Below are 22,760 nucleotides of genomic sequence, written 5' to 3' on the forward strand. Positions count from 1 at the left end.
GGTGCCAGCTGAGCCCACAGCAGTTCCACTCACAGCTCCAACCCCCAGGGAAAGCAGAGCTCTCTGCACAAAAGTTTTCAAATTCCTGTTTGGGTGGTGTTTTGTGGATGCTCTGCTGCTGGAGGCATCTGTGGAGAGCAGTGAGGGTGGGAATTCTTGTGCCCTTAGTAGAACCAGGGTGCTTGCTCCTAAGGAGGCGCTGGGGAACCAAAATCCTGTTGCAAAAGGCTGGCAGAGAGGCCAGTTTTATAACAGAAATGACATCATTGGCTTTTGAAGCTCGTGTGCTCTCAGAGGGATCTGCTCAGATGTCTCTGTTGCTCAGCAGCCCCAGCCCTGCTGCCATGGATTTGAGTGCCCAAACCCTTCAGGTGTCTTTGCAAATCTCCCTTAAATTTTCACAGAGGTGAAAAGCTGTGGGTAGAGGCTGAGTGAGTGGGTTTAGCTCCAGAGGAACCTCCTCACTGCCTGGTAGGTGGTGTTGACCTCCAGCAGAGGCCCAGAGGTGTGGCCAGGCATGGCATGTGGCTCTGTGACACAGCCATGTCCCCAACAGGACACTCAGAGCAGCCCACAGGATGTTTGGATGGAGAGCTGAGTTATTGTGGATGTTGAAACACTGAAACCCAACCCACACCACCTACTGAACATGGAGAACCTGTGGCACTTCTGGCTTCAGCCAGCAAAGATTTAGCAGCATCTTAAATGCTGAATTATTGAACATTGTTGCTGTGGGAACTCGACTGACTTCTCTAATCAGAACCCATGCTCTGGGGAAGCTCAGCATTGATCTAGGAAGAGAATATGGTTTTCATTTGTTTTTAATATGAGTCTTAATATGTGAATGTGTTTGAACGGACATGGCTTTTGTCTTGAAGCTGATGGTGGTGCTGAGGAGCTTCATCAGCCTTCTGCTAAAACAGTGAACAGAAAGCTAGAAGGGACTGTGTGAGATATTTTTAGCCCCTCCTCTGCCTGCAGGCAGGATGGACTCTGCCTGTCATTCCTGACAGGCTTGTTCTGAAAAGCCTCTAACAATGGGCATTTCACAATCCTCCCAGGCAGTTTATTTCAATGTTTCACCCTCTGCCCTCTTGATTTTTATTTTTTTTCCCTGCTGCCCAAGCACTGTTTTCTTTGCTGTACTTTAAGCCTCTTAGTCATTGTGCTCTGCAGCAGCTCAGAGAAGAGCCCTTCCAGGCACTTTTTCTGGAGCTGGAGACTCTCACTTCTTCCTTGCTCTCGTCTCCCCTAAACAATCTCAATCCCTTCACTCTTGATTCCCTGCCACCTTGTTTGAGAGAGCCACGAGGGTGTTCCACACTCCAGACACTTTCCCCAGCTGATGTTGTGACACAGGGACATGAGGAATTAGTGACAGCAGGAGGAGGGAGAGGTGAAAGCAGGAGCTGTAATTCCATGTTTCAGGAGAGAAAATTAACTCTACCCCCCAAACCAGCACACACGGACAATTACTTCATTTATCAAGTTTCTGATTGGGGGATTTGAGACAGATATACTAATTTACAAAGTCCATAGGATTGTATACATGATATTCAGTGTGTGTACAACTCGGTGTGTTCCACCTTTGCAGAGCTGTGCACCTAATATCCTATTAAATACCAAAGTAAAACCCTTTTAGCCCTTTTAACTGTGTCTGCATCATATTTCTACCAACTGAAAGGCAACAATGGTTCTGTCTGAAGGCTGTGGAGGTACAGAGGGAAAAGCAGGAATGAAATAGAGCTGAGAGGAAGGAGCTGCTGAGCCAAAGTGGCTGCAAAAAATCACCTCTGGCTGCTTTCACCCATCCCAGGTGAATCCTGGCTGCTGGCTGCAGGTGGGGCGAGTTCTCACATTTTGATTAAAATCGGGGTTAATTCTCACATTTTGATTAAAATCGTGGCTAATTCTCACATATCAATTAAAATCGGGTCTGTGGATGTGCGCAATGAGGAGCATCACCCTTTTAATCTCGGGTGTTTCACACTCCCAGAGCATCCCAGACACCTCGGCACTTCCAGCCCCCCCGGCACTGCTGGGGTGACACTGACTGTGTCCCCTGCCCATTGGTGACTTGGATCTTCACCTGCACCGAGGGAGAGACGCCCGAGGGAGGAGGATGGAGGGGATTTGAAGAGGAAAAGCTGGCGGAGCTTTGCTCGGAGCTCATCCAGCGCTCGGCTGCTCACAGCTCTTGCGTGACCTCTTGTGTTGGCTGGGAAGGAATTCGGCATTCCCACGGTGGATCTATCTCTGCCTCTTCCCCACCCACATCTGCGTTTAGGGAATGATCCCATGTAAAAATGAAACGCCGATATGTTGGGGACGCAGCCATAAATCCTATTTATTCCTCTTAAATGTAATATTAAGGGTTCTTTTTGCACTGTCCAGGCTCGCCGCGGGTTCGGCTGCATCTTTATTTTGCTCCTGAATATTTTTTTTAAGCAGCTGGGCAGGGGTGATAGAAGATTTAAAGCATCGTAAAGATTCTTAAATTCTCACAGGTTTCATGAAATTAGGTGTTTGAGTGAAAGAAGTTAAAAACAAACAGCAAACACAGCCTAAGGTGACCTGGGATGCTCCAGAGCTGCCGGAGCTCTGCCCAGCCAAGGGAACACCTCGGGAATGGACTTTTCCAGCCTTTTTTTATTTTTAAATCATGGATTTTCTGGGATTGTTTCATCCATGAACGATCCCAGAAATGTTAAATCCACCACATTTATCCTGAGGTCAGAGCAGGTGTATTATTAGGGAAGTGCTAGGATGCCAAAGTGGCAAAAACTCTGGAAAAATTAACCCGAAATGTGACCTTAGCTCCTTATCAAGATGTGTTTGGGGTGGGGTGCAGCTGGTTTATTTTATATACTTACATATTAAATATGTAGTTATGCTATTAACAATGCTATAATAATAATATTTTTAAAAATTTTCTCTGCACATGCAAACGTGTGCTAATAAATACCTCATCATATGTGAAAAATCTTGTCATGTAGTGTATATAAAAATAAAACATCCCCAAAAGCATGTTTTATGTATTATCTGTTCTATACTTTATTTAAAATATAGGAATAAAAGCTGCTGTATGCACACACAGAGGCAGTCCAGGAGGGTTTGGATGTTTCTGCATTGTAATAACAAATTATATCAGAAATATAAATTTATGAATTATTTCTATAGTTACAATTATTAAACTTGTAACTATATAAACCAGAGAGAGAGAAGGAGCCACAAGGATGTGTGTGCCCACACTGATTTGTGTATTTGTGTTTTTATAGCAACTATAGTTTGTGCATAACAGATGGAGCCAAACCAGACCATTATAGCAATAAAATGTGTGTAAAAAAACACAACCCAAGATATAAAGATGCATTAATAAGTGCTGTTAAATATGATTTATTAAAGTATAATTAGCCAATGTATAGCTCTATGGATGCACAGATTTTTGCTTGTGCAGGTGAACACCTGGGTGTGCATTAGAGCAAATATACTTCTGTCTCGTGATCTATATAAAATATTAGATATCAGGGAGAGTAAAATTATTGAGTTATGTTGTATATTATAATAAAAATTACTCCTTAATTTGCAACATTGTAATGAATTTACTGTGTGAATTTACAGCAAATACATGTTCACATCTCATGATATATAAAGTGTATAATGTATATATGTAAATGATACTTACATTGTACCACTTGTTTACAAACACACGTATATATGGATTTAAAATATTCTTGTTAGAATAGTAAATAGCACTAAATAATAGTAAAATTAAAATTATTTCCTCTGGTATAATTTGGTGTCCATTTGCTGTGGTTGTAGCCAACCCTGCAGGCAGCTGGGAAGGTTGGGGGACTTTTGCCAGAGGATGGGGGAGAAAAATCCCCTCCCCAAATCCCCCCTGCCCCAATACACCAAAACAAGCACACAGCTGAGAGAAGAAAAATTTAAAAGTTTATTAAACATTAAGAATAACAGACAAAAAAAAAAAAGATTTGGGCTGAACAGCATACAGGATGCAAACCATTTCTTGTCATACAGATAATTTGATCTATTTGTTAAACTTGTATTTAATGCAGTCTTGTGGTGTTGCCAGAAATACGATGGTTGATCACTTGTAAGTTTTAATATAATTTTTTTTTTCTTCACATAAAATAGAAAGTCAAAAAAATAAAAATAAACTGCACATCTCTATTGTAAAATTACATGCAAAAATAATTTTAAAGCAATAATTAGGGGTATTACAAACCCACAGAGGCAAGATATTCGAATGAGAGGGTCTGAGCCAATCCCACCCCTGCTGCTCGCCCTGACTCCTTCCCTGCATTCCGAATTTCTTGCTTTTGTGGATTCAAGTCAGAACTTATTTCCATGGTGCTTGCTCTAGTGACTTCAGCACCACTCAGAACAGAAAAAGAAATACCCCCTGCCTCCTCTGCCATGGGCTTTCCACAGAGAGCCCCAAGGTGCTCGGATGCACAAATCCATCTGCAGTCCCACTGATTTCTAGAGGGCATTCTTTTGTAAAAAGAAAAAAAAATCCACTCCTAAGTTTCAGCAAAAAACAAAAGAGAAGACAAGCATTTTACCAATGCTTATAGTGTAATAGAGGTCAGTGAATTATTTAGATAAGCTATTAATTATTCTGCAAATATATATATTTCTATTTTTATAAAATTACAATTTCTTATACCTACAAGCTCCTTCATGAGCAACAAAGCCATCAGAGGTGTGATGAGCCCAGCTGAGCTATCCTTGGGAACTGAAAATGAGCCAAACTTCCATTTATTTATTCTTACTGTTATTTTGGGGAGACAACCTGGATAGAGAACCTGGGGATTTTCCAAGTTTTAAGACCACATATTTTGCCTTTTTTTTTTCCCCATTTTTTTTTCCAGGTGAGCTTTCCAGAGCAGCCAGAGTACCTAAGTCCCCCAGTGAGTGGGGAGTACCCAAGTCCCCCAGGCTCCTGGGGAAGTGCTCACCCCAAACGAGAAGCTGCAGCCTGCGACATTCCCAGTCCCTGGGTGGGACAAGGAGGCACCAGAGCAGCTCTGGGACTGCTGGGCAAGGAAACCTCTGTGCTCCTCTGTGGCCATCAATAAACTCTGATATCCACTCTACAAAACCAACCAGCTCCCACCCCTTCCCTGCCCAAAGAAACAAAACAATTCTTTTTTTTTTTTTTTCCTCCAAGCTGCCTTTTGCACGTTATATGAAGTTTTGTGCTCACAACCCACCCTGGCAGTGGCACCACGGACCTCACCCTGCTCTGGGTCACCCCAAAAACCCTCCTGGGGGTTGATTAGAGGCTGCTGCAACGTATTTTGCTGCTGCTAAGGTGTGCTCACAGCATCTCCAAGCCCTGCCAAGGCCACCCTTCTCCCAGAGGGAAAATCAGGGTGTTCCCTGCAGCTGCAGCAGAGCATCTTCTCCTCCAGTGTCTGCTGCTGACCTTTAGGGAATCACTAATTCTTTAGGGAATCACTAATTCTTTAGGGAATCACTAATCTCCCTGCACTTCAGACCCTGCTGTCTTTTAGGGAATCACTCCCTGCACTCCAAACCTTGCTGCAGCACATGGAAACTCAATTTGCTGAACAAATGCTCCACGGGCAGCACTGCATGTGAAGGGACATGGACAAGCCAGGTGTGTTTGTGGAAAAATACTGGGGAAATGCCATCCATGCCAGGGTGTTTTTAATGCTGACCAAAATGCTGAGTTCTCTGCAGCCATCTCCTGAAGCATGAATAATGATTTAATGGAATGAACAACCTTTTTATTTGAAAATAATGTCAGAACGCTTAAAAACCTGTGAGCAAGACATGTAGCACCGTATTTTCCTCGCATGTTGCTAACTGTGTGCAGTACACAGAGCTGTGTACAGGATCTGAGCTGTTTATTAAAAAACAAAAATCAGCTGGAAACAGATTGTAGCAGCAGCAAATGGGAAATGACTATGAGTGGTTTTGTGTTATATATTATCTTTCTTCCGTTACAAAATGTTGTTTTGTCCAATCAATAGTTGACTAAAATCCATGTTGTGCTTTGTCCCTGTTAAACAGTTTCTTTATGTGTTTCTGATGGAAAATAATAAAGTCTCTCTTTTTCAGTAATATGGAACATCCTGGAAAGCCACATTACTCCCATAAAAATTTAATTTAAAGCACTGAGCATGCCGGTGTGCCAGGCTTAAAATATTAAGGATTTTAAAAAAAGAAAAGAAAAAAACAACAACCAACAAACCCCTAAGCATTTCCTTTCTGTACAATAATGGAGAATATATATCTTTGCTATATATTTTAAACATGGAATAGCTTTTCCTTTTTGCTATATATATGTCTTTCAAAATACATTGTCAGTATTTGTACTTGAAAAATACTGTACAAAACGAACATACTATAATTATTCTGTATAAACTTTATACATTTTATAATATCTATCCTTTTGGTCTAGAGTAAACACTTAGATTGATTGGATTAACCACAGTATATGACAACACCATCCCCTTCTGAAATACACCAGTGTCTCTTACATTCATTTTTCAGAAGTCCACTTTATATTAGAACATACACGTTCAAAAGCAGAGAGTTTAAAACAATAAAGTTCAGAACCATCAGTTCATGTCACACTCAAAACAACAATCACTATGGAAAAAACGGGCTTTGCAAACCAGTGACTTCTTCTAACTGAATAAAAGTGATTTTTCTTTTTTTAAACAGCAAGATATAATCCACAGAAAAATATATTACAAAACATGGGGGAGAAAACCAACTGAATTTAGGTGTTTATTCAACTTGTAATCACAAAGTGGAGTAACTAACTGAAAACAGAAAAGCCCCTCTGATTTCGACATCGGATCTGATTTGACGCTACAGAGTTTTGTCCTCGTTGTCCAACTGCTGACCCTGCTCCTTGCCCCATGCTGGGGACACCTCAGCATGCTCTCACTGGGACTTTTGGGAACTCCTGGGAAAGCCATGGAGACTCCTGCAGGGAGGGAATCAGCCCAGGCCCAGGGGAACATCCGGGCAGCATGCAGCAGGATTATTGCTTCGGGGCAGGAGGAACACGCGCTGTGCTCTACCGACAGCTCCTACCTACCTACCTACCTACCTACCTACCTGGGCTCCCTGGGGAAAGGAACCTTGGGAGCTACAGAAGAGCCTTTATGGGATCTATGGTGAGGATAGCTAAACTCAGGCTAACAGCACTTTTATAAATCTGAAGACAATTATCACCAAAACTTAAAAATACAACGAAAGCGATCTATAAATTAATAGTTCTGCAGTGTAGTACTAAATTATTATTTGTGCACTTTATTAGCATGTTAACTCTTCTGATTAGACAGACTTAAAACGATAGCTTGTTACTCTCGGAAAAAAAAAACTGAGATCTACTTTTTTTTTCTTTTTTCTTTTTTTTTTCCTTTTTTTTTTTTTGTAATTTATGCCGGGATCTTTCCAAGTAAATCAGGAGGATGGAACTGATTACGAGAACATAAAAACCCTACTCTGAAGCAGCACTGAAAAAAAAAAAAAAAGGTAATAAAAAGCTTACTATGGCGGTTCTCAACAGTCCAGGTAAAAATGTGGCACCCTTTGAAGAGGGCTGATAAAAATGGGAAGTGCTGAGATGCACACGCACATCCACACCCACATGCACACCCACAGACACAGACCTGGGCACACACGTGTGCACACACACACGCAGGGACACGCACACGCAAACAAAAAGAGAAAAAAAAAACAAACCCAAAAAACAACAAAAAAACCAACGTTAAGTCAGTTTTGTTTCTGCTTCTGGTAAAGTGCTGAAGACAGAAAGGTTGGTTTGGGTGTGGTGCTATCAAACAGGAAACACATTGTCCATCTAGTCAAATGCCAACCCGCGACAAAGAGAAAAAAAAGAAAAAAAAAAAAGGAAAAAGAAAAAAAAAACCCAAAAAAAAAAACCCCAACAAACCAACAAAAACCAACCCCACTTCCCCCCAGCTGGGATTTACAGGGGGCCGTGCCGAGCTTCGTACTTGGCCAGGACGTTCTTGCACTTGCCCAGCTCCTTGCGCAGGTCAGCCACCTCCTGGCGCAGCGCCGAGTTCTCCTTCTCCAGGAAGGATGCGCGGATGGCGATCTGGTTCTCCTTCAGCCGCCGCGCGTCCCGCGAGCGCTTCGCTGCCATGTTGTTCTTTCTGCGCCTCGCCCAGTATTTGTCGTCCTGCTCGGGAGACACACACAGGCCAACAGAGGTGTTAGATTTTGGGGGGAAAGCAGAGCTGCTCCTGCCTGCCCCGTGGCACAGCAGGCTCGGAGCGAGGGCTTTGCTCAGCACAATACGCCCTGGCGGAGCAGATGCCTTCGCGTGTTTCTGTCAAAATGTTTACACTAACCCCCTCATCCTCCTGACAGGGAATTCCTCCAAGGAAAAGTGAAGCAATGCTCTGGAGGTACAACCCATCTCCCGTCCAGGCTGACCTAGTTAGCACATCCACCTTGCTGTGACTCACCCTGCACAGAACAGCATGAATTACCTCTGGCCCTGCTCAGCGCTGCCAGCCAACACCTGGTTCACTCTCTGTGCTGCTATCACCCATTTCATCTACTGCTCAGCTCTTTTTTTCCTGTTCAAAGCACTCTACAGAGCCCCAGAATGTTCCTTGGCTGCGCCACTAAGTCACTGGAAGAGGATTCCTTGGCACAGCGATGATGGCTGCTCTGGCACCAGCCACAGAGATTAGTGCAATAGGCTTTGATTGGGGGAAAAAATAAAGCATTGCCCAGAAATAGGTCCTCTGCCCCCTGAGGCTTCGTAAGCTAACGCATTCCCAAAGTGTTATCCCTGAAGACTTGCCTCTAGGAGATAACCTTACTGCATTGGTGCATCAAAGGCTTGAAGTAACTACTGAAGTTCACCTGATTTTTCCACTCTTCCAAGTGGGGGCTTCAGCAAAATGGCAGCTTTGATATAATTGAATTAAAGTTCTAGAACTTTGGAACAGCTCTGTAAATACAAAGTGGGCAGAACCTCTCATGAAAAGTGAAATTCAGTCCCCTGCAGAGTAAGAGTGATGCAGCCACTCATCCCTCAAACTGCCTGGTCAAGGCACAGAGCTCAAACTTCCTCTCCCTTCATGTTTACATGTTTCCATTTCCCTGTGTGGCTCCCAAGGACCAGTCCAGGGCACTCTGCACTGAGCAGACCCCACCACTCCTGGGTCCTTCAGCCCTAATCCTGCTGCTCTGCACCTTCTGCTGCTGCTCAAGGCAAAGCAGGAGCAAAACAACTGCTGCCAGGAGGGCTCTTGAAGTGCTTTCTATCAGTTTGGCTCAACAGAGTGTGCAGGAATGCTGATCTGGAGCCAGTGTTATCTCTAATGGCTCTTCACCTGTACTTAAATGGGACCCCCCAAAATCCCCCCGCAAAAAACAAGCACGCAGCAAAAAGTTATGACCCAAATCTTGTTTATAATTTCCCATCTCATTCCACTCCATAAAAATCAGCTTTAAGCAATTTATTAGTGTGCCACCTAGGCTTCATCCCTCTTTATTTTAACAAATTGCTATGGCAAATCCCTTAATCCAGGCCTGAAAGAGGTAAGGCTGGCATTTCCAAATCACATGCAGCCCAGAGACGATTGACTGGTCTAATCTGCTTACCCTCCCCCAGAACCCAGAGGCTGCTCCACATGCCAGGGCAGAAGTAGCCCTTGGGTCAAGTGCTCTGCAACGAGTCAAGGGCAGGCGATGGGATTATCCTCAGGGAATGAAGGACCCTGGATTTCTGCTGCACTCCTGTGCTGCACTGCTGCTTCACCCCTTGGCCAAAAGCTTGCTTGGGTGGATAAGGGTCCCTGGGACATGTGACAAAGAGAAATGGCAGCAGGGAGCAAACTCCAGCCACTCCTGGAGGGAACACCTCTCCCTTGGGCACTGCAGCCCATCACAGGCAGCAGAATTTGCCCAGGAAGTGACAAGGTGCAGGCGAACCTCTGCAAAGGAAAGCTGAGTGACAGCAACCTGAGCACGACTGGAATTGTGATTTCTGTGCTTTTCACTTGCACCACAGCATGCTTAGGCATAAAAATAGCTTCTTTCCCTAATGCTATCAATCTGGTGCAAACACATGGCATCCCAGGCTCCCTGCACGTGCAGCCAGGGATTCCCACTGACTCCAACAGGCTCTCAGGCTGTGTCTCGGGGGCAGCAGCAACAGCAGAATGAAAATTCTGCACTGACTGCCTCTGATAGAAGAGATCCTCTTGGAAAGCACATACCAGGAAAACAACTTTGCAATTAATGCTCACAGTGTTTGGTAAACTGGATCAGTTGATCAATTTTCCTGCAATCTTCATGCACTTTGCTCTTCACATCTCAGAAGCAGTGAGCACAGATAGGCTCTTTCTTTTTAAATATTGTTGTAGTATTGCATTTTACATATTGTATTAAAACACACCTCTCAGCAGAAAAATTCTGTTTTCTTCTGTTTTCCTACCACTTGTCTAGGTGGTACCACTTTCACCTGGACCAGTGAATATATACTGGTGAAACACAGTTTTTACTATAGTGTTCTCATTCATCTACACAGAGCTACAGCAACTTCCAAACAAGACAAAATATACTTGTCTGTCATCACAAGGGTTCTCCATAGACTCTGTAAGAGATGGATTCTTCCTTGAAGGATTCACAGCCTACGCTGGATAGACAGAGGATGAAGGAAAACAAAACATGAATAGACAGAGGATGAAGAAAAAGGAAACATGATGAGGCTGTTTCATAAGTGGGAAATATGGGACAAAGCAATCTTGTCCAAGGTCACACAGGAAGTTTCTGGCATACAAAGGAAATGAATATTGAGCTCATGAATTTCAACTGTTGCATAACTAATAAGGGACATCCTCCCATCAGTCTCATTCAGAACCCTGAACAGTTTTATTCCACAGCAAAGTCAGATTTAGATTGAAAGATTTACCTCACATGAGAAAACAGATTCATGCTCCAAACCTGTAGCTCAGAGAGCAAGAGTCAGAAACCCTGCAGGAACCAACTCGTCACCAGTTCCAAATTACCTTCAGGTCATCTGGGATGAAAACTTTGCGAGCTTTCTTAATCATGGGCTGGGGTTTCAGCTCTTCTTCGGAGAACTTGCGCTTGCGAGGATCGAACATCTCCTGGCCAGGAATGCTGGACAGAGCAAGATCTGCAGGGTCAGGTTCATAGCCAACAGGAACTTGGATAGTCTCAGGATCAATGGGGCTCGGCGTGTTCCGGTTTGCTGGCAAGATCTGACCTGCAGAAACACAGGATAAATACAGCTGGGTTAGAAAAATATGTCAATTGTACCAAAGGCCATGGATTTTAGAAGAGCTCTACATACTTTAGGAGAAGTAATTCTTTCAGCTTTCCCTTCAGATTTGGTATCTACTTTTGCTAAATATTAGATGCTCCATTCTGCAGGATGCACATTTGGATCCAGACAAGTTCATGGCCTTTATATTCAGAATCTGCTCCTAATTCTGGTTGCTAGTCTTAGATGCCCATGTAAGATCAGTGAATCCAACACCAAGTTGCACTGGGCTGCAGGTAGAAGATATATTGCTCCAACCTGTGCCATTTCACTAGGATCCCATCCTCAGGAACAAATCCTAAGTACTGTCATTTAGTTCACAGTTATCACTGTAACCTCTCACAATTATCTTGTGTGGATTTTTTCTTGTGGATTTTTCACATATACCTCTGAGGGTATGTTTATCTTACAGTCAAACAATGTACAGTACCTGCCATGAATAGCATCTCATGAAAATATACCTTCAGCTGTGCTGAAGCACTCCAAGGAGATTGCTATTTATTCCCTATGAAATCCTACCAGGGATATTCTAAAAGACAGCGAAGGAAACCAGCAACATGAAAGGCTGCAAGAATTCCTTAAAGATGCTCTGCAAAAATGAAGAAAACACTTATTGATGCTGCATTTCTCTTTTATGGTATATAAAATCTAATAAAAAGGAGCCTATCCCCAGAAAGTGAGTGCTATCACTCCCATTTTTCTTTTTTTGATCTTAGATACAGCCTTCAAGATCCTACAGCATCGTTGGGCACCATTCCCACTTAAAATCCAATTTGAAATCTCAACCAAAGGCTCTAAAAATAGGATCCTGAAGTCAGCTGCCTAAACATGGACTATCCCCGGGGGCAGAATTTTCAGAAGTTTTCACATGCCTCAGAAGTAGAAGCCTCACAGACTTCAGAAGGAGGACTTCTGATTGAAGCAGATATTCTTTTATAATTTTGGCTATTTGCTAATTCACTTTGACTTCTGCGATCCAACAGCTTTCATGATAACTACAAAAACATCCTGTGGCTGCGTAATATTTCCTTATTCGTGTCCACATCTGCAATATTTAGGGTGTAAAGCAGTAAACATTATATGTCATTTCTAATTCCAAGGCCAGCATTAACAATGTAGGTTTTATTTTAATAATATGCGAACCTCACGGAAAACACACCGGGGAATTGCACTGCGCAAACCAGGGAGAGCTTTTGTAATTCCTATTTTAAACTTGATAAAATCAGCTTCCAGGAAAGGCTGGTGAGGGCCGGGGAGAGGAGAAAAGGAGGATCAAAGTTGTTAAAATACAAATGGGGCTGCAGGAGAGGGAGGGAGAGGGAAGGATGCTGCTGCTCGCATTGTGCCGCTGCGGAGCGCTGCCGCGCCTGGCTCGGGATGAGCTGCTGGGAACAGCTTCCCGCTGTCCCCCGTTAATCCAGCCGGGAGCCGGCGGTGCCAGCGGCTTCTCCCCGCTCTCGGGGCTGCGAACGTGACGTTTGCAGCTGTCCCGCGTTAATACAACCGGGAAGCGGCGGCGGCATCCCCGCTCTGCCCGCCCGCGGTGATGGGTGCGCATTGCCAGCGCAGCGCTCCGGGAGCGCCGGGACAGCCGGGGAGCTCTGCCCGGCCGGCAGTGCCTGCGGGGAGGCTTCTCACACCTGCATCCCTCCTGGAGACGGCGGGGCTGAGTCCCCTCCCTGCCCCGGTGTGCGGGGCTGAGTCCCCTCCCTGCTCCCGGTGTCACCTCCCGGCAAGGGACACACAACCCTGCACACCCTGCAGCCCTGCCTTCCGATCCATCGCGGATGGAGGGATGGATGGGTGGATGGAGGGATGGATGGATGGATGGATGGATGGATGGATGGATGGATAGGCTGCCACAACCAGCCTCGTTTAAAGGATGAAACACAGTTTTTCAAGCTCCCTGGGTGAGCGCTTGCTCTTGAGCAACCAGGTGTTCCTCACTGCAGACAAATACACAGATGAATGCACCTACAAATGGTGCACATTCTGTAGTGCAGTTAAAAATGAAGAAAGATATGAGATCTGAGTGCTTTTATAATATTTCTGGTGAGCCTGCAGGGTGTTTCTAAGAGTCATATGGATTGTGAAATCTGGCCCAGCTTTCTAATTGCCCCACGCGAGAGAGCCTGTATTTAAATATTGCTGAAGTTCCTGATATGCAGTATCAGTTTGCATATTATCATTTATCTGTAATGTGCCATATTACACAATCACATGAGCCCTGTAGTCACTTGTCTCAAGAAATGTTACAATATCACTCAGAAAAAAGGCAAAAATGCTCATTTTAAACATGGGAAATCAGTGCATCTCACCTTAGCAATGCAACAGCAAAATAAAGAGCAATGCACCTTCATGGCGATCTGGGAGAAGAACCCATGGCAGCCAAGGTCCTGCCTTGCTCCTTCCATGCACACATTTCCTCTTCCCTGCTCTAGGAAGCTCTCACAGCCACAGATCTGGCCCTTCAGCAAACACAAGATGTCCCAGTGCCAGCGAGAAGCTGCTCACTAAAGCCTGAACAAGCCATGAGCCTAACCACCCTCACTGGGAGCCCCAAGAGTGCTGCCCTGCGAGATACCAACACCCACACGGCACACACACCTCTGCCAGCCTCTGCTCTGTCATGCTCCTGCCAACAATAGGCAACTCCACCAAGAACAACCGAGTTAACAAGGCTGTCTCATGCCTCAGCAGAAGAACCAGATTTGCTTTGTCCAGCATTCTACACTGGGCAACTCCCGGCACTCGGGATCTTTTTATTTATTCTCCCGAGTTTTGCCAACAGTGCAAGCCAGGAACCTGTCTTCGTTAGTTTGCTGGCCAGTGGCCACGCCATCTCTGCGGTGCTGGGGCTTGCGGTAATCCAAGCCGACAGCGTGGGCTGCGCTGGCCTTGGCACCGCTGTCCCTGCCGAGCGTGGCCTCGCGTCACATCGCTCCCCGGGCTCCTCTCCCCGGCTGCGCGCGGCACTTTCGCTCCGCATCCTCCTGCCAAATTTGTTCGGGGTGTTATTTTTATGCATCGAATTCCTCGCAATCAGAGGTAGGTCAAATAAGCACAGCGAGCTGAACGTCATGTGCCCGGCAGCCGACTAATCCTCGCATCAGCAAGCTTCCCAGCTGTCACAACAGCCTCGGCAAGGGCTGCTCGGAGGCTCTGCTGCACGAGGGATCCTCCAAGGAGGAAGCCCAGGCTGCAAGGTGAGGCCCCTCAGTGCCCAGCATCGGGAGCCAGCTGCCTCTGCCAGGCCCTGCATTATTTAAACACTCTGTGCTCACAACGGCAGCCAAATTTTCACAAGAGTGAAGTGGCCTGACTGTTTAATGTGCTTAAGCTTTGTTCTCAATGGGGGCTGACGACTGCCAAGTGTTTTGGAAAGAACTTAGCCCCTCTATTTAAGTTGCTGAAATGAGAGCTCTTGAGCATTAAGCTCTTTTGGAAATCCAGCTGCAGAGCTGCACGGTGGTAGTGGTGGAAGCAAGCCGGGAACAATTGTTAATGGAAACTTCCCCTCATACCACCCCAGTGATGTGTCTCAGCCATGGCCTGGGGAGACCACAACTATGTCAACACTGGCCTTTTGTCTGGAGCCTTTCCCATTTCAGAGCTCCACTCAAGCAAGGAGTGTGCCAGGACAGACACAGCTCCAGGTGTCCCCTGGCAAAGGGACCAGCAGGTTTTGACAACCCCAGCAGTTCTGCTGCCTCAGTATCTTGCCTTTGCTAATGCTCTTGGTGTTGCTCTGGCAGATATTAGCATAGTGGAAAATTTTCCAGAAAGAAGGACTTGAAAGAAATTTGGCTGTTCTAATCCTTTCAGTCCTCCTCCTCCCGGCAGAGACTGCCAGTGAGGAAGTCCAATGTAATGACAATATTTTCAGTGTGGTTCCTTTTTCAGAGAGAAATGGACTGAGGCCATTCCCTTGTGTCATCCAGGCCACCAAATGGCTGGTAAAAAAAAAAATAGCAGCTTTTAATTGCTTGCAATAATTAAAATCCACAACTCAAAAGTATAGTAGCATTTTTATATACCTACAAAAACCCCAAATGCTCATCTGGTATCATGGGGAGTTCAATCACCATATCCTGACTCCTAATTTCCCCTTTTTGAAACATCCCACCTACCAGCTGTGCCTGGGAGAGTGAAGACGGAAATAACCTCTTCAGCTGCACCACTGCTTGGCAGACTTCTTATCTGAAGATAAGATCTGAGAGATCCCTGGTAAATTATGTGGAACACAATTCTGAATCATTCAACTCACAGAGAAATGTGTCTGATTTTCAGAAAATCTCCCTTCTCACAGCCCTTCTACACTCATCAGCTCAACAGCTGGCTGGAGAACAGCACCGAGAAGAAGAAAAGGGAGTGAAAATGTTCTAATCAAAATATTTTTCCCTATTTTTTACACACATTGGAGGGAAATAAAAGAGGAGTTTCTTACTCAATTTATTAGCAGCCCAGAGATAAAACATGTGTTTGCTAATCATTTTTCTTTCTATAAACTGAAGGCACTTTGTGTGTGTCAGTCAGGCTCTGCAGCACAGTGGTTAAACTGACAGATAATCCTCACCCAGAGCTGCTCCAGAGCTCCCTCGGTATGTTTTCCAAGCTGTCTATCCCCTTGGCAGCTGGCCAGCTATTTGGGATAGTTCCCTTACTCCAAATCACAGCCCATCCCAGACTGATCTGTCATCCAGCTCTGCATTAACTCCTTCAGCCTCCAGGAAAAGTTGTCTCACTGCAGAACACACAGCCAAGAGTGCAGGGATGCAGATAGGCAAAAATCCCCACAGGCAGCAAAGTTAAAGGGGTAGTCTGGAGGTCAAGATTTATCTAAGGACAGCATCTTGTCAGGTTATCATTCCTCACTTACAGTATTAAAGCAACCTTTTATCAATCCTATCTTATCCTATCTCATTTCCCTGCTATTAGGATTGTAGTGTCTTCCAGAAATCAAACCTTTTAAGTGCATTGGACTAAAGGCACATGCTGAGATCCTCCTGCCCTCAACTGGAAGGACAAACCCAACCACTCTCTCGGGGTGAAGAAGACACTTCACCTCTGGGTGTGTTTATGCAAGCAGTTATTAGAGCAGCTTTATTTTCTTCCCAAGCAACAGGAGATCTGTGTATTTTGACTCCAACCCGTCACGGACATTCCTCTATTCCTTATCTAACACAAACTTGATTCTGCTGAACATGGGGTGACTGCAAACACTTCCTGCGGAAAGAAGGATCTCGATCCAGCACAACCACAACAGAACTCGCTGCTTTTAACACACGCTAAAAGACTGGCACACGAAAGTGTTTTTAAAATGTGTACTTTTAAAAGATATCGGCATTGTTTACAAACCTTGTGCATTTAATTATGAAAGAATTGTCATTTCCCCTCTCAGCATTGTGTGCCTCCCGCTCCAGGCCTCTACAGTGTTATTCCAGGCAGGACTGGTAGTCTTATTAGGATTGTCTGACACTTCCCATTAGAGGATGCTGTCTTCAGTTCCTTCGGCCTTTGCCGGATTTCAACCATTCTGTTTGGATTTCTCGTGCGCCAACTGCGTTTCTGCCAAAATGGTTCTACAGTTTCCCGACAAAGGTTCCGCAAAAAATACTTTGTTTTGAACCTGTTAAGAATTTCTGTCAGCCTTTTCACTGGAGTGTGCTAGTGGCCTGGGCAGTGGAAGAGAGGGCAGCTCCTGGGTCAGTGTTACTTCAGAGAACCACAGTTTAGATTGGAAAAGCCCTCTAAGATCATCGAGTCCAAGCATTAACCCAGCACTGCCACCTCCACCACGATTCAGTGCCACACCTACACGTTCTTTAAAAACCTCCAGAGCTGTGATGCAACCACTTCCCTGGGCATGGGGGAGAAGGCTGGGGGAGAAGGGGACAATTTCAACAAGGGATTAGGACTCAAAGCTGAGAAGGTGGCAAGGAGGTGAGGAAGGTGAGGATGACAGACTGGCAGCCAAAGATGAGAGGGAGAGGGCCTGGAAGGCTGTTCCAGCTAAGGCTGGGATTAATGCATTCAGGAGAAAAGCACTGCCAAAGGGAACAGAGTGCCTGTGCTGATGGTACAAACACAGCTCTGGATTCCCCAGCCCCACAGATTCCCTTCAACAACAAAACACTGGCAAAGTTCTCTGTCCTCCTTCAGCTCCTTACAGCGAGGGAAAGGTGTCATCCTCGACTCAGTCCCAGCAGCAGGACACTGTGGGCTGCTGCCAGATCCATTCCTACTCATTCCCAATGTGCCTGCTGTAAGAGGGGCACATGAGAAAGTCTAGGTTGTCTTCTCCATTTGTTTTTAAAATTAAGTGCAAGAGCTGTGTTAAGAAGCAGTCATGGCTGCAGCAATATTAAAAGTTTCAATCACAAACTATCCTACCCAGATTCTTTCCTCCTGAAGGAGATACTTGTTTCACTCATTTTGATTTATCCAAATAAACCCATATACTATTTGCCACAAATTATTCCAACCTCCCTTAGAGGAACAAGTTCAGGAGTTTCCTCCAGAACTGACAACTACTGCATCTGTGTGCTTCAGAAACAGCTTTTTCCCCGCAAGACTCCCATGGAAGAGGGACAACACTTCTTTTTGCAGGTAAAGGATTACAGACACTTTGAACCACTTTCCTCACAGAAAAGGAAGCAAACACGTGCTGTGACACATCCACAACATCAAATTAATTGTTCAGAATTCTGCTGAAACTTCATGCAAAGTCCAGTCTCTCCAGACAAAATCCTTCTGTCCTTCCTGCCAGATTTTCCCTTCTCCCGCCGTTCCCTGCATCCTCTCACATCTGCAGCAAATGAGGTCAAGATCCAAGATCCTACAGACAACCACTTCCTTCCTGAAACGGCCAGAGTCAGCCCAGAGCCGGTCTGAGCTCTGCAGGCAGAATGGGGAAAGGGGAAAGAGAGGATATAATGTAATTAAAGCCTGCATTTCCAAGCAAGGGGGTTTGTATCTGAGGCTGCACATGTGTGTTTGCAGATCTTTGAGGGCTTGACTTGCAGCCTGTGGTTAGCATGGAGTGCATGAACACACTGTGACTGCTGGGGCAGCCACGTTCTGCTCTTCAGAAGCAATAAAAAGACAAATAGGAGGCGCCAGCAGGTAGAATTTTTCCACCACGTCTCCTGGACGAAGACTCTCCTGTAAGATCCATACTCTGAAAGCCCTTCCTTGACCTTAGCAGCACTCAATGAGCTCAACAAGGCCCCATCTCTGGAAACAACCAGGAAATCTAACATTTATCCCCTCCCAAACTACCCCTGCAAGATGCCTAACAGTAGTTGCTCCTGTTCTGAACAATTCCCTTGCAGAAGTGCTACATGGAGAAACAGAGGGTTTGATCCTGCTCCCTGGACACTGCACAGGGATTTTCAAACTCTTCAAAAGCATGAAATTCACAGCATTCCTAAATGCCTTTCTGCTTTTTTTTTTTTTTTTGTAGGATGCTGCTTTCCTTACAAAGATTGGCCAAGATGGAATTCAGTGGGGACAGGGCCTGAAGAGGAGCTGCAGGGAAGAACATTCACACTGATATTTAATTTAAATTTACACTTGGCTTAGAAGCATGTCTCAGTTCAAGATGCTCATATTCTCTGGTACACTGGAGTCTCTCGGCATCCTTTGGCACATTTTCATTACCTGGCAATTCACATACAGTGAGGTTCCTTGAAAAGTATTATTAGTTCTTTCTTTACTCAAAGGGAAGGTTCCAGAGAAGCATCAGAACTGTCAACCTGCTCTGAAGGAGACAAAAACATCCATTTTGGACAATTATGTAGTCAGCTTTAACAAACCAATCACCAGAGGGTTATAGATAAGCCTCTGGCATTAGGTAACAGCCTCATATGGCACAATTATAGAATCATTTAGGTTGCAAAAGCCCTCCAGAATCATTCTGTGCTTCATCCCTACCTTGTCCCCAGCCCAGAGCACTGAGTGGCACAGCCAGGCCTTCCTTGGACACCTCCAGGGATGGGGATTCTAAACCTCCTTGGGCAGCCCCTTTCAATGCCAAACCACCCTTCCAGTGAAGAAATTCTTCTGCCATCCAACCTGAACCTCCCCTGGTGTATCTTGAAGCCATTTCCTTGTCCTGTCCCTTGCTCCCTCACCTTGCCTCAGTCTCACCATCCATAAACGTGCCCTCACGTGGAATTCTGCTCAAAACAAAGACAACGCTTGTCCTCAAGACGTGTCTGTGCCACTGCCAATGTGCTCTGCAAGGCTGCAGAGCAAGCCAGTCCCTGTGCCATTGTTGTGTTTATTTGCCTATCTAGGACAGCACACTGCCAGTAAACAGGTCTTGCAAAGAGCCCTCCTGCAATCCTGACAGCACATGCCACCCGTGACTCATGGATGTGCTACCCATTGCTGGTACCCCAGCCCTGCTCTGCCTGGGTGTGTCACCAAAACACGGCCAGGGAGGTTTCAGCTGGCATGGAAGAGCCACGTGAAGCAGGTGCATTTCCTCTGCCTCCCCACGGGCAGCGAATGGGGAGCCCGAGAGACAGACAACAGATGCTATCAGCAGCACTGGAATACATCCCTGAAGGAAAAGAGGTCACTGGGCAGAGTTACAGGAACTTGCAAATCTCCTCTCCTCTTTTGATCTGCTCTCTGCACACAAATCGGAACTGGTTTTATTTTTACTTTTTTTTTTTCCTTTTTACACTTTTTTCATTTTATGTTTCATTGAAACAAAGCACACTCTTTATGTGACAATTTATAGAGGGTGATGTGTATAAAATAATCACGTTTTAAGAATCAGAGCTACCAGAATGGGAACACACTGTTCCCATAACCTTCTAAGGAAGCCTGAGTACATTTTATTTTCTCCCTGCCTTAAATTAGGATCCTCTAATATGTTTTGGAAAAAAAACAACCCCAAACAAACAGCAAAACCTGAAAAATTATACTTGGGTTGTTACAACCCGATAACTGCAGAGGTCTAACTTGCTTTTATATACTAGTTTTATTCTCAAGGAGCACCACAAAGGGTGTGTGGTTGTAGCTTTTTCTCTGTTGATGCATTTATCTCCCTTTATAAACTGCAGAGATGCATCAGGCCTGGGTAGCCTGAAAAAGGGGTCAGAGGAAGGAAGGGAACACATCAACACTCAGGGAAAATTCCAGGAGAACAGGCTGCTGAATATGGATGTTACCTCTGTGTCTGTAGCTACTTCCTTACAGCTGCTGAATAAAACAGGTTTTGGTGGCACGTGAGACACAGGCAAAATCAGGTAACTTCAAAAGGCAAGGACAATGAAAAGAAATTGCAGCACTGAACACTGGGCAGGGCACTGATAAATTCACTTCTAAACGTGAGGGAGTCACTGAGCACCAGAAAATGGCAAGAAATAGCTCTGGTGAGGAAACTCCAACCCCAAACTAATGCCTGCAGAGATTTCTGTGCCTCACAGCAGCACTCACATAGACCAGACAGAGTAACATGCACCAAAACCTGTGGGTTTATCTTTTAAAAACAGAGGCAGTGAAAAAGGATGGTGATGGAAAATCTCTTGAAGAAATCCTGGAATTCTAATACTTATTTTCCTTCTTGTGACCTCCTCTGCAAACTGCCCACAGCCCTGAACTAAGCCTCTGAACACACTGCTATGCATGTTGTCAATGCAACAGGCATGCTGAACCTGTGAAGACTGTGAACTATGTCAAAAATTACATTAAAATGCCCCAAGACACAAAAAGCAAACCTCCTCTCATTTATTAAGCAGTGCTTTACTCTGATGCCTTCAGGAGGCAGCTCAGCAAAAGGGATCAGAAAGACTTGACTCCATATGAGACTGCCCTTTCTTCTAAACTTTTCCTCAAATCCACAAGGAATAAAGATTTTACTTTTGCTATCACACACAGCATGGCTCTCCACTGCCAATTAATGATAAAAAACATTAACATATTAAACTCAATACATTTAAAATTAAAAATAAGAACATATTTTGGTGAAACCTCTAGGCTAATGTGCACTGGCCAATCATTGATCAGTTCACTGCAGATGGGAGCTTTTAACCATGGAAGTCTGCATTTTGTAAATGCAGAGGTATGGAGCACCACTAATTTGGATTTATTTGGGAGGGGGGAAAGTACCCTTTTACCTGAGACCTTCTGTGTCTAAAATAACAATTCATATCAAACACACCAGTGCTTTACAAGCTGAGTCTCACAGAGGTAAACTGACTGCTTGGTTTCCTTTTTACACTGGTGGTTGTCCCATTCTCTGTGGAGACAGCACAGACCTTACAATGTATTGTTGCCCAGAGCTTTTGAGAGGATTTGAGGGAAGGACAGGACAGAACAAAATCCTTCATGTTCTTTCCCTCTTATTCCCAGGTCACCTGCAGAACTCCCACTGTGTGCCCTGCTCAGCTCAGGATGGGCTCTGCAGGAGTTGGCCATGTGGAAAAAGGTGATTATTCTGTGCCCACATGGAAGGAGAAGTACTGGAGAGCTGGAAAGCACTGCAGGCTGAGGGCAGCAGCAATTCATAGGCTTGGAAAATTATGTGGGCTTTACCTTTTACACTCCTGTTAACTCTGATTTTCATGAAGTAGGTGGTGTTGCTACAGCAACTGTCGTATCACATCATTTCTGCTGTCTCTGTCACAGGGATCATCTTATTTTATCTTAAACTCAGATATGCAGCTTTTCTTCATCTATTCTAAAGCCCTCTGTATTTTGGATATGAAAAAATTACACAAAATAGAGCTGTGTCATATAAATGGTATTTCTTTAAAATGTAGCAAAGCTTACAGAACACTTATTTGTTCTTTTACAAATGCAGAAGGAATAAAGAAAACGGCACTGACAGATTTGTGGTGCTCCAGATTTTCAGAAACAAATTAAGAGCTGGTCTCACATAAAGATGTTTCACACCACCTTTAATGTGTCCTCTCTACAGGAGCTAACCCTGTGCGCTTCAGCAGAACTAACTCAGCTATTCATAGGTGAAAATATTTTGCTTCCTCATGCCCAGGCTGTGTGTGCACCTGCATTCCACACCACTCACACCCAGCTCAGGTGCTGCTGCCCACCCACAGCACAGCCCCAGCCCTCACCTGCTTTACCTGCAGCCTGGAAGAATCACCTACTGAAGCAGAAGTCCCAACTGACCCCTACCTGGTCCAGAGGGTTTGTCCAAGCTGCCAGGGACAAGGTGGTCACCCAGCTTTGCACCTGCCGTGCTCAGTAGCCCCAGAATTTGGCTCTACCTCTTTTGCCTCCATTTTGCTGCCTGAAAAAGGTCTTTGAGAGTTCAATGCACCAGCAAAACTCAATAAAATCCTGATGATGGAAAGGCTCTGCTCAATTTTTGTTATTAACATGCATTCCAACTCATGCACTCATGGATCTTCCTTAAAAAAATATAAAAAGCAATGCA

General features: G+C 44.9%; 1 protein-coding gene across 2 annotated transcripts in view; it reads right to left on the reverse strand.

Moving 5' to 3' along the window:
- Positions 1-3,932: 3,932 nt before the first annotated feature.
- The window catches only part of HLF (HLF transcription factor, PAR bZIP family member), a 35,523-nt gene continuing 16,695 nt past the window's right edge, over positions 3,933-22,760 (reverse strand). Inside the window, exons 3-5 of one of the 2 annotated variants that reach the window (XR_014855578.1) lie at positions 11,067-11,287; positions 5,552-8,218; positions 3,933-5,493 (exon numbers count right to left, since the gene is read on the reverse strand). Coding sequence is in view for 1 of the 2 variants with exons in the window: in XM_085077603.1 (XP_084933729.1) it covers positions 8,003-8,218; positions 11,067-11,287 (437 nt within the window). In the remaining variant the exon portion in view is untranslated. Of the gene's footprint in view, positions 8,219-11,066; positions 11,288-22,760 lie in introns of both variants that reach the window. The other variant, XM_085077603.1, reaches the window with a different exon arrangement.

This window comes from Lichenostomus cassidix, chromosome 18, assembly GCF_008360975.1.
Source record: "Lichenostomus cassidix isolate B80296 chromosome 18, HeHo_3.0, whole genome shotgun sequence".
In the NCBI taxonomy this organism is placed as follows: domain Eukaryota; kingdom Metazoa; phylum Chordata; class Aves; order Passeriformes; family Meliphagidae; genus Lichenostomus; species Lichenostomus cassidix.